At 36.5% G+C, this 12,109-nt stretch overlaps 1 protein-coding gene across 1 annotated transcript; it reads right to left on the bottom strand.

The window, feature by feature from the left end:
- Nucleotides 1-1,642: 1,642 nt before the first annotated feature.
- Nucleotides 1,643-11,461, bottom strand: nfascb (neurofascin homolog (chicken) b). Its single transcript, XM_016245191.1, has 26 exons — nucleotides 11,254-11,461; nucleotides 11,095-11,162; nucleotides 10,312-10,428; nucleotides 10,079-10,184; nucleotides 9,664-9,854; nucleotides 9,454-9,576; nucleotides 8,945-9,115; nucleotides 8,557-8,668; nucleotides 8,240-8,424; nucleotides 7,303-7,434; nucleotides 7,078-7,221; nucleotides 6,887-6,998; nucleotides 6,563-6,726; nucleotides 6,193-6,340; nucleotides 5,961-6,085; nucleotides 5,780-5,881; nucleotides 5,477-5,689; nucleotides 4,472-4,548; nucleotides 4,147-4,372; nucleotides 3,931-4,046; nucleotides 3,635-3,845; nucleotides 3,433-3,555; nucleotides 2,395-2,568; nucleotides 2,174-2,305; nucleotides 2,006-2,072; nucleotides 1,643-1,715 (listed from the first exon to the last, which is right to left on the bottom strand). The coding sequence occupies exons 3-26, from the start codon at nucleotides 10,397-10,399 to the stop codon at nucleotides 1,682-1,684; spliced, it is 3,276 nt and encodes a 1,091-aa protein (XP_016100677.1). The 5' UTR covers nucleotides 10,400-10,428; nucleotides 11,095-11,162; nucleotides 11,254-11,461; the 3' UTR covers nucleotides 1,643-1,681.
- Between the last annotated feature and the right edge of the window lie 648 nt (nucleotides 11,462-12,109).

The raw sequence follows: 12,109 nt of genomic DNA, 5'->3' as shown, positions 1-12,109 counted from the left end.
TAAAAATAAGACAGAATTGCTCTTTGATTTTCCGTCTGTAACACTTGTGGCGTGTTATTTATCAATTAAAACAGACATACATAATTAAACACCTAAAGTTTTTACAACGTGGTACGAAATGTAAATATAATACACGAACAGTTGGTGGTTGTCATTGACTTCCATGGTATTTTTTTCCCTACTATGGAAGTCAATGTCAACCACCAACTGTTTGATTACCAGCAATCTTCAAAATATCTTCTTTTATGTTAAACATAAGAAAGCAACTCATACAGGTTTGGAACGACATGAGGGTGAGCAAATGATAAAAATTTTTAGGGTTTTGCCCAGAACAGAACCATTCCGCTTAATCCAAAGTTGATACTAAGTCAGTCATTATGATGCTGGTGGTCCTGACAGAACTTCAACTCAATACAAGTAGCAGCGTGATCTTTATTGAAGATACTACATTTTTGGTGACAACGATGAAGCAGAAACTGCTGGATGACAACGGAGTGAGGAGATGAAAAAGAGCATTGTGCTGATTACTGGCTGTGGGAGAAATATAAGTGTCTAAAGGATAGAGAGAAGAAGAGGAACAATGGCTACATAAACTATTGGCTCACTGGCAGCGTTTGATGCAAAAACTCAATCGTTGGAAGAATATACTGAAATACTGGAGCATTTTTTGTGGCTAATGGAATCAAGGAGGAGGGTATGCAAACAGCGATTCTCATAAGTGTTGTGGGAGCACAGAATTATGTGATGCAAAATCTTCTCAGCTCAACAAATTCAAGTGAAAAGACTTATCAGCAGCTGGTAACTATGCTGGAAAATCATTTTAATCCTTAGCCAAGTGAGATTGCTCGAGTGCTCGATTTGCAAAATAAATCCAGTTATATTGTGTTTTTGCTCTATTTGGAGCGTGATAGACCCTGGTCACTGAACTGTTATGACCTTTACTTCAGTTATGACAAAGACATTAATTCTCTTGATGTATTTTAATAACTAAAGCACTACACATATGATAGTACTCTTAACAGACTCAAAAAAAAAATATAAAAAATTATGTATATCATACTATAAAAAGCAGCGAAAGTTTAAATTGTATTCTGTGTGAGAATAAATGGTTTGTTGTCCATTAATGTGACCTACAGTACAGCAAACTCACAAAAAATACAAGTGTGCTATTGAAAAATAAAATATACATGAATTAGTAGCAACTATCAGTGAGATCAAACACTGGTTAAACAACAAAGCACAAAGTTCTTGATGCTCAACATCTCTTCATGTGCACATTTTCAGCATCATTACTCCAGTCTTCAGTGTCACATGATACTTCAGAAATCATTCTCATAAGCTGATTTGCTGCTCAAGAAACATTCAAGTTCACATTTATCAATGTGTACTGTATAATATTTTTTGGAAGCTGTGATACATTCTTTGATGAGCAGAAAGTTAAAAAGAACAGCAATTATTTGAAATTGAACTCTTTTTCAAATTATTATTATAAATATTCTTACTTTTGAACAATTTAATGCATCTGCTGATTAAAAGTATTAATTTCCCAAACCATTGAACAGTAGTGTAAACATGGTTTAAAAAACACAATCTTTAGACTGGAATACTTGTAGTGTATTAAAGTACTGTAGTAAAAATATAAGGCCATTTAATTAAACAACCAAAAAAAAAGTCAACTCTGTTAAAAATGACATAAATCATACCTCTCAAGAGACCTTCAGGGGTCCAATCGCAAAAGACATAAAACAAAAATAAAGGAGGAATAAACAACGTGAGAAATGTGTGATGGATGGAGTGATGAAAAAGGAACAATTATTGTGGTATACAGAACATACTGCAAATCAACCTGTGCTAATGTGATTATATTATGATGTAAATGATAGGATTGATGAATTTTTCATCCTCACATGCTGTTTTTATGTAAGTGCATCACTGAAAATAAAGTGTGTCTGTAGTAAATAAACTTAAGAAAACTTTTAACATTTTCAAAATCATACAAAGTCACCTGTAATCAAACGTTCCATTCTCTCTATCATCCATTGGCTCCAGTGCAATGTCTCTCTTGTCCCGCACTTATATATAAAAAAAACAATCAAAATAATGCTTTGCCACATATATTATATATAATGCATAATAATTACATGCAACTTGTCTCAAGTCCTTTTTATCGCACCTGGGTACTTTCCTCCTCGGCTCCTCTTGATGAAAAAGACTATGAGCATGATAAGAACAAGGAGAGCGACTGCACACATTAAGCCAATGAACCAACCCTGCGTCACAATGTCCACTTGATCCCGGGTATATTCTGTTCATGCACACAGCCAATCATGCAGACATGTTAGGAATTATGGTTACAGAACAATGACCATATGAATGTAAACGAAGACACCTTACCCTCAGTTGTAAAATGGGGTGATTCCTCTGTGAACGCCTCCCCGGCTCCAACCTCGGTTTGTGCTGCCAGTGAGAACTTGTATCGCGTGTAACGGTCAAATCGCCGCAGGGAGAAGTAGGTGATGTTCGGAGTAATGTATTCAACCTGGATTCTGTCGCCCAGAGTGACGTTCACTACAGAGAAATTATGATCACAGTCTTGTAAGGCTAGATACCATTAAGAACCCTGATTTGTGTGGTCATTTAGACATTTTCTAGTAATAAACAAACAACAAAATGTTAATGATTACAAAATAAAATAAAATGCTGCAGAAAAAATAAAAATAATGTCATAATTTTAAGTAATGCTATTTGGGGGGAAAGACATGCAAGGTTTGTGGGCATTTTTTATCATAATAAATAATGTTTTTTACCACAGTATACTAAATATTAGTTTAAGAGACTGTCAAAATGATGATGTCATGAGAATAGTTTATATAATTTACACATATACTACCATTCAAAAGTTTATAGTCATTCATTTTTTAATAAATATAAAAAATTTAAAATAAATTAATATTTTATTTAGCAAGAATGCATTAAATTGATTAGCAATAAAGACATTTATAAAGCTACAAAAGATTTCCATTTAAAATAAATGCTGTTCTTTTGAAATTTCTATTCATCACGATTTCCACAAAAATATTAAGCAGCACAACTGTTTTCAACATTGATAATAATAAGAATTTTTTTTTTCAAATCAGCATATTTGAATAATTTCTGAAGGATCATGTGACACTGGAGACTGGAGTAATGATGCTGCAAATTCAGATTTGCCATAACAGGAATAAATAACTTTTTAAGATACATTCAAATAGAAAACATTTTTTTGTAATAAGATTTCACAGTATTACTATCTGACTGTATTTTTGATCAAATAAATTCAGCCTTGGTGAGCTGAATAGATTTCTTTCCAACAAATTTGGGTGTCAGACAAAACTGAATTTGTGACTCTTATGCTTTTTAAAAAGTCATGAGAAGTGATGTAAGTGCACTTACATGTCTGATATTTGAGAATATATCCGGTCAGAATGCCATTGGGTTCTGCAGGTTCTTCCCAGTCCAGGTAAATGGTGTCATAGTGCCGGTGCATGATTCTGAACGATCTGGGAATTGAGGGCACTAGAGTGGAAAGGAAGGTGCATGTAAGAAGTCAAGTATGTGTTCGATGTGTTATAATCTTAAGTGAACAGTTTAATACCTCCTTCAGGCGTCTGAAACTCAATGGTGTTGCTGGGCGGACCTTCATAGCGATTATTGGCCACTACAATATACATCCTGTAGTTACTATACGGTACAAGACCAGTCAGGGTCCCAGACAAACGAGGTCCATTAGCTTTAAAACTCTTGGTCTTAATCCTCCTGCTCACAGTGTGCCAGGGCAGGCGACTGTTCTCTCTCCAGTAATAAACCTGAGAAACCAACCACAGCTCCATCAGCAGCCCATATCATTTACTGCATGCAAATGAACTGACCTGTGCATCTAAGAAGGCATACTTTGTACTCCTTTATTTCACCCATGATGTCAGCTCGTGACACTGGTTCCCAATGGACTGTCAGCGTTGAGCTCTCGATGTCTGACACACTCAGGTCAGATGGAGCAGCAACAGGACCTGTTAGAGAACCCAATATGAGTGAAACACTGACTCACATCTCTTTTTCTAATGTATGTTGAACAGAACTTTAGGGTTAATGAAGTAGATGTGAACTTACGGTCCTCCCCAGAGTAGCCAAGCACAATAGTAGATTCTGGGCCATAGCCGAAAAAGTTGACGGCCTGAACTTTAATCTCATAGGGTGTGAAGGTGTCAGTGTCATAGATGATGTAGCTACACCACCAGTATGTTGTGTAGTTCTTCCACTCTTCCCTTGAATCCCTTCGTCTCCACCAAACCATGTAGCCCAGTTTCGGCCCATTCCATTCTCTGTACTCCAGTGGCTTCAGACACAACAAATACATCACAGTTAATATAAATCATATGCATGAGATTACATCACAGTCAGCATCTCTGACTACAATCAATCTACAGTATATCACCTCCCAGCTGATCTCCATGTTATTTCTGAACACTCCACTTCCCATTCCTTGGATGTTCCTTGGGATGGCATCAGGCACTAAAGACACAAAACATAACTCAATATATAATATAACATAACACAACACAACACAACATAACATAATATAATAATATACCATTCAAAGTTTTTTTTAAAGAAATTGATACAGTTATTCAGCAAGGATGCATTCAATTTATCAAAAGTTACAGTAAAAAACATTTATAATATTACAAAATATTTATATTTTAAATAAATGCTGTTATTTCGAATGCTTTATTCATCAAAGTATCTTGAAAACATTTATCATGGTTTCCACAAAAATATTAAGCAGCACAACTGTTTTCAACATCGATAATAATAATAAATGTTTCTTGAGCAGCAAATCTGTATATTAGAATAATTTTTAAAGATTAATGTGACACTGAAGAATGGAGTAATGATGCTGAAAATTCAGATTTGCATCACAGGAATAAATTACATTTTACATTATATAAAACATAGAAAACAGCTATTCTAAAGTGTAATAATATTTCACAATAATGGCCTGTTCACACCAAGAACGATAACTATATTGATAACTATATAAGTGTCCATGCCAATTTATGATAACATTTTGTTTATTATAAGCATATGCTGCAGTTTTGTGGTCTGATTTTAAAGAGTCAAAGCTCTTTAAAATCAGGTGGATTCTGATTGGCTGTTAACGTTTTTATCTTTCATCATTCTGAAAGTGATTCCTCTGTGCTGTAATCATTATAGTTGTGGTGTGGACTTTGCTACTATTTAAAAATTTAGAACGATCAACTTTTAAACTTTAAATAAATTTAAAACTATATCTTTATTGTTATCATCGTTGTCGTCCTTGGTGTGAATGGACCTTGTCTGTAGTTGTGATTGACAAAAAATAAATAAATAAATAAATCTTACCGACCCCAAAATTTTGAATGAGAATAGAACAGAACAGAACAATAGAATAAGGACCTACCAGCTCCTCCTGTCTGGTAGTATTCAGATGGCCAGCTGGGTTTACTGGGACCTATACCGTTTACAGTGATGACCCGGAATCTGTACTCTACAAACGGTGTCAGCTGTAAAATGACAGAGTTTAGGCTCCCCGGGTAGCTGGACAGGTTCTTCCAGCCGCTTGGCAGCAGCCAATAGTCTGCAAGGAGATCTTCGGTATATTGAACCAGGTACTCTAAAAGAGAATTCATTCAGAATTATGTCATTGTAAGGCTAGATTGTTTCACATTTTTGTTTGCATCTATGTTTGTGTGGATGTGTGTGCCTTTAATAGGACTGTGGTTGCTCAGTCCTGGTACCCAGGTGAGTCTAACGCTCCTCTCTGATGGGTCTGATATCTCTAGGTCACTGGGCGGGTCTGGACGATCTGAAAGCAAAAGTATACATGAATAATATGCTCATGTTTATACTGCATACATGTATAGAAATGGTATATGTGCTAGTACCCATCACAGTGAGTTTGGCTGGGGCAGTGACCTCCTCCAGTTCACTTTTAACCCTGCAGGTGTAGACGCCTTCATCTCGTCTGTACACATCAGCAATGCTCAGAGAATCCTCATCCTTGGTCATCCTGTAAGACAAAGCAGTCAAATACAGGTCTCTTTTACTGCAGTAAACCACTAGAATAATTAATGACACTTGTGCTTGTGGCCAGATGTAATAATTAGTTGTGTTTACCTCCTTCCTAAGATCAAGAACTTCTTGTCCTTAAGCCAAGTGACGGTGACATCCAGAGTTGAGTCAAATTTAATCTTACAATCAAAACGAGCCAGACTTCCTCTTATGACTACAGTATTGTGTGGGGCACGAACGATTTTAATGGGCTCTATAAAATTAAAATGCATTTAGTCTTCAAACAATCAGGTCAACTTGGGTTATTATGACACATAAAACATTAAGTAAAATGGAGAATCAAGTATCTGTAAAGCAAAAAGTTTGAATTTTCTTCTTGGCTAATTATTTTGATGTCTTAAATGGACACAGGTGCATATGAAACATAGGTATGTTAGGTAGACATTTCAAAGAAGAAACTCTTCTAGATACTGACCTTTGACCTCTAGTTGGACCTCTTTCTCATCTCGTCCAATGACGTTGCTTGCAACACACACATAGCTTCCCTGATCTTGTAGCTTTGTATTTCTGATTTCCAGTGTACCATTTGGAAGAATCCTATGACGACTTCCCTCTAAGGTACCTAGTCCTCCTTTTGACCTATACACACGTTGATTGGAAACTTTGTTATGTACACTTTTGAATTTTTTTATGCAATTACTGCTTGTTTTGTTTATTCACAAAATCACAATAGACATATCTCCTGTTTTTATGCTTGTATTTGTGGCAATTTAAAATGATAGTAAGACCATATATTTACCAACGCAGGTCAGGTTTCGGAGACCCAAAATATGGGCAGTCTAAATGAGTATGATTGCCTTCAGTTGTTTTAATGAGTTCATCTCTGGGACCTAACAGGCGAGGTCTCATATCTGCCGACAACATAGTAAAATTGCAATTACTCATTAAAGCTGATGGTGCATGTAAATTCTAGCTTCTTCTAGCTCTTACCCATTACAGCCAAGAAAGCGTTTGCCATGATATAGCCGTACTGGTTTGAAGCATTGCACTGGAACACAGCAGCACTGTCTGGAACCACAGCCCTGAACGTCAAAGTGTCTCCTGAAACCTGTCTGCCTGGACTCTTAGGAGCATCTAAAGTGAACACAGAAAAAATTAGTATTAAAAAGCTTAGCAGTGCACCTGGTTGTATATGAAGCTGTTTTTTTCCCTCACCACTGATTGGCTCTCCATTAACCAGCCACTGTATCTGTGGTCGAGGAATTCCATCAGCTCTACACACTATACTACCACTGTCATCACGAGACAAAACCAGACTCTCAGGTTTCTCCACCCAGAATGGAACCGCTGCAGATGGAAAGAGAATTGAGAATAGAAAGCGATCTGGATTTTGTCATTCATTAAGTAATACTTCAAATAAAATTTAGTCATTGTTTAGTCATCTTCATATTGTTCCATAATGCTTATGTTTTGGTATAGATTTGTGTTTTTGAGCACCAAATCAGCATATTATAATGATTTCTGAAGGATCATGTGACATTGAAGACTGGAGAAATGACTCCTGAAAATTCAGCTTTACCATCACAAGAATAAAGTTAAAAACTTAAGATATATCCAAATAGAATTTTTTTTCAAATTGCAATAATATTTCACATTTCTGTTTTTGGTCAAACAAATGCAGCCTTACTGAGCATTAGAGACTTCCTTTAAAAATATTTTTTAATTATACAGGCCTCAAAACTTTTGAACAGTACTATGAAAACAGAAGCAGGTGTAATGTCACTTATGTTAGATGATGTTTTAAATGTCAAGGCTGATGTGATGAGGTGAAATGTGTCAAATTTGATTGTTAAATTCTTTGATTTTTAGTGAATAAAGACAAAAATGTTGGTCTGCTCCTCGCACAATGTATACGTAAAATATATAGTTGTTTGGAATGTCATTATGGTGCTTTTATAATGTGTTTTTGTTCAGTGACAGATGTGGTCTTGTCACTATGAAGCATTAACTGGAATCGTATGGAAAAGAACAGCGTAAACTTTCTTCAAATTCTCTATTTGGGTTCTATAGAAAAGAATGAACAACAGATTTTTGGGTGAATCCACATAGTGACAGTTACGAACAATAATAATAAAGTAATGAAGTATTCTACATTTGACCCTGACAGTGATGACGTGGTCCAGGCTGCCCATCCTGTTTGAAGCGGTGCAGATGTAGTCTCCTCCATCATCCATAGAGACGTTCTTTATTCTAAGTGTCTTATTAAAGTTTTCCAACTTCTTTCCTGTCATGGACATCTCCTCCCAATCTTTAGTCCACTTGATGAAGGGAGTTGGACTGCAAGAAAAAAGAGAGAATCAGAGTTACTAATGGTTAAAAGCAGGTTTCACAACAAGCTAATCAAATAATCAACTGCATTCAACTGGTCTCAGAAAACAGATATGTCATCAAAATGATATTAAAACTCACACTCCAGCAGCAAAACACTCCAAAATAAGCTCTTCCCCCAGCATCGCAATGGTTGTGCTGGCGGTTCCTTTGGGTTTCAGAAACCTGGGTGCCGTATGGGCTGCCATGCGAGCTACATAGACATAAAATAAAACACAAATTTGACAGAGAACTTGACACTTTACAAACCTGGCCAAAGCAAACGTGACTAGTTAGTGGATCAGTCTGTTGAGTGTTTACAATAAAGAAGCATAAGATTCCTAACTCACCATGGCGTTAGACTGTTAGATGGATTTAATCATGGCTCTTCCTCAAACTGAACACACACAGACAGGCATGGGGGAATATTAAACCAGATTTGCTTAAAGAATAATCCCAAAGCAGAATGAAAATGATTCATCACACAGACCTGTAAGCACCTGCAGAATGAGGGGCGGTTTCTGCTGGATGGTGTTTGTGAAGGGGAAGCGCGCAACACAGACATAGTTTGTAAGAGCATCTTCTGCTACGATACTGGAGAAGTACAGATCTCCATTTTCTGCTTTTGATACTCGTCGGTCCTGACGGATTAGTGCCATGGCTGTGGAATAAAATGAAATTGGATACAAACCATAGCCAGTATATTTAAAGGTGTATTTATGGTTCGACAAACATAACAGTTGAATTGAAGACTTGTTATACAGATACAGTACCATTTAAAAGTGTGGGCTCGGTAAACTTTTTGAATGCGTTTTAAATAATTCTCTTTCAGTTTTCCTTCAATAATCACTGAAAACAGTTGTGCTGCTTAATAATTTAGTGGAAGCAATGGTACAATATTTTACATCCTAGTACAACTTAGCACTGACTCTGATGCTTCCAAAGCAACTTTAGATCATTTTAGCTTTCATATCAGAAACATCTAAGCTGGAGACTTACTGCTGTTCAGCCAGTAAGTGCTAGGTTTTGGAGGACCTACAGGAGGATTGCAGGGAAGGATGAGAGGAAGTCCAACCACCACTGAGACTGGCTCCAGATACTCCTTCAACCATGTACGGGCCTCTGATCACAGAAATGACATGTTCAAAAAACCCATTTACCAAATGTTATTGCTGTGAATTAACAATTGCATGCTGTGTAAGGGCTTACTGGAGACACGCAGGTTGATGTAACTGGACAGAGCAGAGCCAAACTCATTAGTCGCCGTGCACTGATATACACCCTCATAGTCATTAGGACGACCCCAGAAGAAAATCTCTAATGTGCCAGAACGCCACCTCATGCTGACCTGAGGATCTCGAGCCACATTCAGGTACACTCCATTACGTGTCCATGTGAAGCTACGTGCAATAAGTGTCATTTATCAGTCAATGTATACATTTTACATTGTGATCAATCAATATTTTAGCACTTTTTACACAACCAAACAAAGGCAAATCATAGGGAGACAAAGGCCAAAAAAGGTCTAGACACGGCAAGTAACCAAGTTAGTCCAATAAAAGACTTGACATTTATTATTATATATTACAATGTGTGGACACTAAAGTGCTTGTTGGATGCTTACACTGGAGGTGGATTCCCTGTTGCTTCACACTCTACTATAATAGGGTCAACTGGATCTACTATGTAGTCTTGAGGACTCTCTTTAAAGATCATTGGAGGCTGTCTGACTGTGGGGATATACAGTACACATCAAAATATAATGTTAAATTAATTCAAAGGGCAACGTATGAGAATAAACAATGAACTTTGGTCACAAGGCCAGCTGTGGACAAGTTCCAAATAGCAGTTCCTCACCATCAGGAGGAATTTCCATGGCTAAAATCCATGTTTGCTGTAGGATAGTAAGTATGGCAGGAATCCTCCAACACTTCAGAGCTCTCATCTCTGCTGTGCTGTGTACCTTATCGTGACCTAAAGAACAGAGAAAATACTAGCACCAGTACTAAGATAACTACAAAATACTCAAGTATTGCCCTACATATGCTTGTCTTGAATATCCCTGTTTGTTAATTCATAACTAATCTGTTTTCATAATTATTAATACTTTGTTTTGTTTTGTATGAGTTGCGTAGAAGTTAATGGTAAACCATGAAAACGCTGGCTGCTATAGCGTTTGTAATGATGAAGCACATAAACCAAACTATTCCATATGCAAATGAATCACTTGCTTCCGCAACTGAGAGCTATTTGCATTTACGCACCTCCGTGCCCTGTGCGTAATCGTCCTGCGTCAATGATAGTGTTACATTCAGAACAAGCACAAACGTATTTATTTTTACATTTTAAAATGTAAAACCCGCTGAATTGTACATTACATGTGTATGTTTAATATACGATGATATTAATAGGTTTAAAGAAACAGCCGTTTAATTATAAACGGACCAGATAAAAGACCAACAACTGGAAAATATTCAACTCCTTTGCATGGATAATTTAATACGATATACATATGCAAATACATAATGCATCTGTGTTTGTAAAATAGCATAATTTACTTACTGCATTCTACATCACAAGTTTCCTAAAGTGGGAAAACAATAGCCTATGTGTATAATTACACAAACTAGCATAGCCTACCAACTCTACTGGAGTATCCAGGATTCACAAAATCTTCTTTATCCGTGTCAGCAGTTCATTTCACAGTGCTAAAATAAAAACAAATATGATATATTATTCAAATAATGATATACTATACAAATATCACATTTGTCAAGTACACCATCTGGAGATTGTTACCTTTTATATCAGCCCTGCAGTTTGTTTCCTCATTATGCTAATATTAATCTGTCATCATTGTCCCATTTTCCAAAAATGTCATTCCAATACCAAATGTATTTGTTGCATTCAAATAGGCCCAAAACAATGTCAATCCAAGCAGATGTCTTCTGTAATGTATACCTCTCCAACTAACATCCCTCTTCATTGTCTTCATCCATTTGCCCACTTTACCCATGAACCATGAATGACGTCCCACCCCCTCCATCTCTCTCTCTCTCTCTCTCTCTCTCTCTCTCTCTCTCTCTCTCTCTTTCTCTCTCAGTATACTTATGGAAGGTGTCCAAAAACAACAAAATACATGTTAGTTATAGTGACAAAGGATTTACTGTAAAAATTGTGATTCAAGTCTTTATTTTAATTTCTGCCCTTTTATTAATTATCTTGTCATATTAACATAGGCCTTAAATAGCCAAACTCAGCTGAAAGATATTTTGCATTCTTTCTGATTATGACATCAATGTGTGGGTCTCATTGTTTGGTCCTGAAAAACTAAGCTAACTCATAATGAATGAAATGTTTGTTTCGCAGTGAAAATTAAAATGCGGTCATGCGACTCGTGACTGCATCTAAACGAGATTTAATTCAGCTTTAATAAACTGGTACTCTTTTGTGTACTTTAAATATCCACTTTAACTGTATAAAGCTTTAAACTTAGTTAACATAAATTATCGTGGTCAAAAACAGAAAAAGTTGAATGAACTCCATGTCACAACAACGTCCAAGAGGGCAGAGCTTGACTCAGGAGAGAAGATGTGGGTGGAAACAGGATCTCAACCACTGAAACACATTCCCAACCCACATCGGCTCAGGCATC

Source organism: Sinocyclocheilus grahami, unplaced genomic scaffold (assembly GCF_001515645.1).
Source record: "Sinocyclocheilus grahami isolate Dianchi unplaced genomic scaffold, SAMN03320097.WGS_v1.1 scaffold747.1, whole genome shotgun sequence".
NCBI lineage: Eukaryota > Metazoa > Chordata > Actinopteri > Cypriniformes > Cyprinidae > Sinocyclocheilus > Sinocyclocheilus grahami.
The sequence above is the reverse complement of the archived record's forward strand: the minus strand, read 5'-3'. Positions and strand labels throughout refer to the sequence as shown.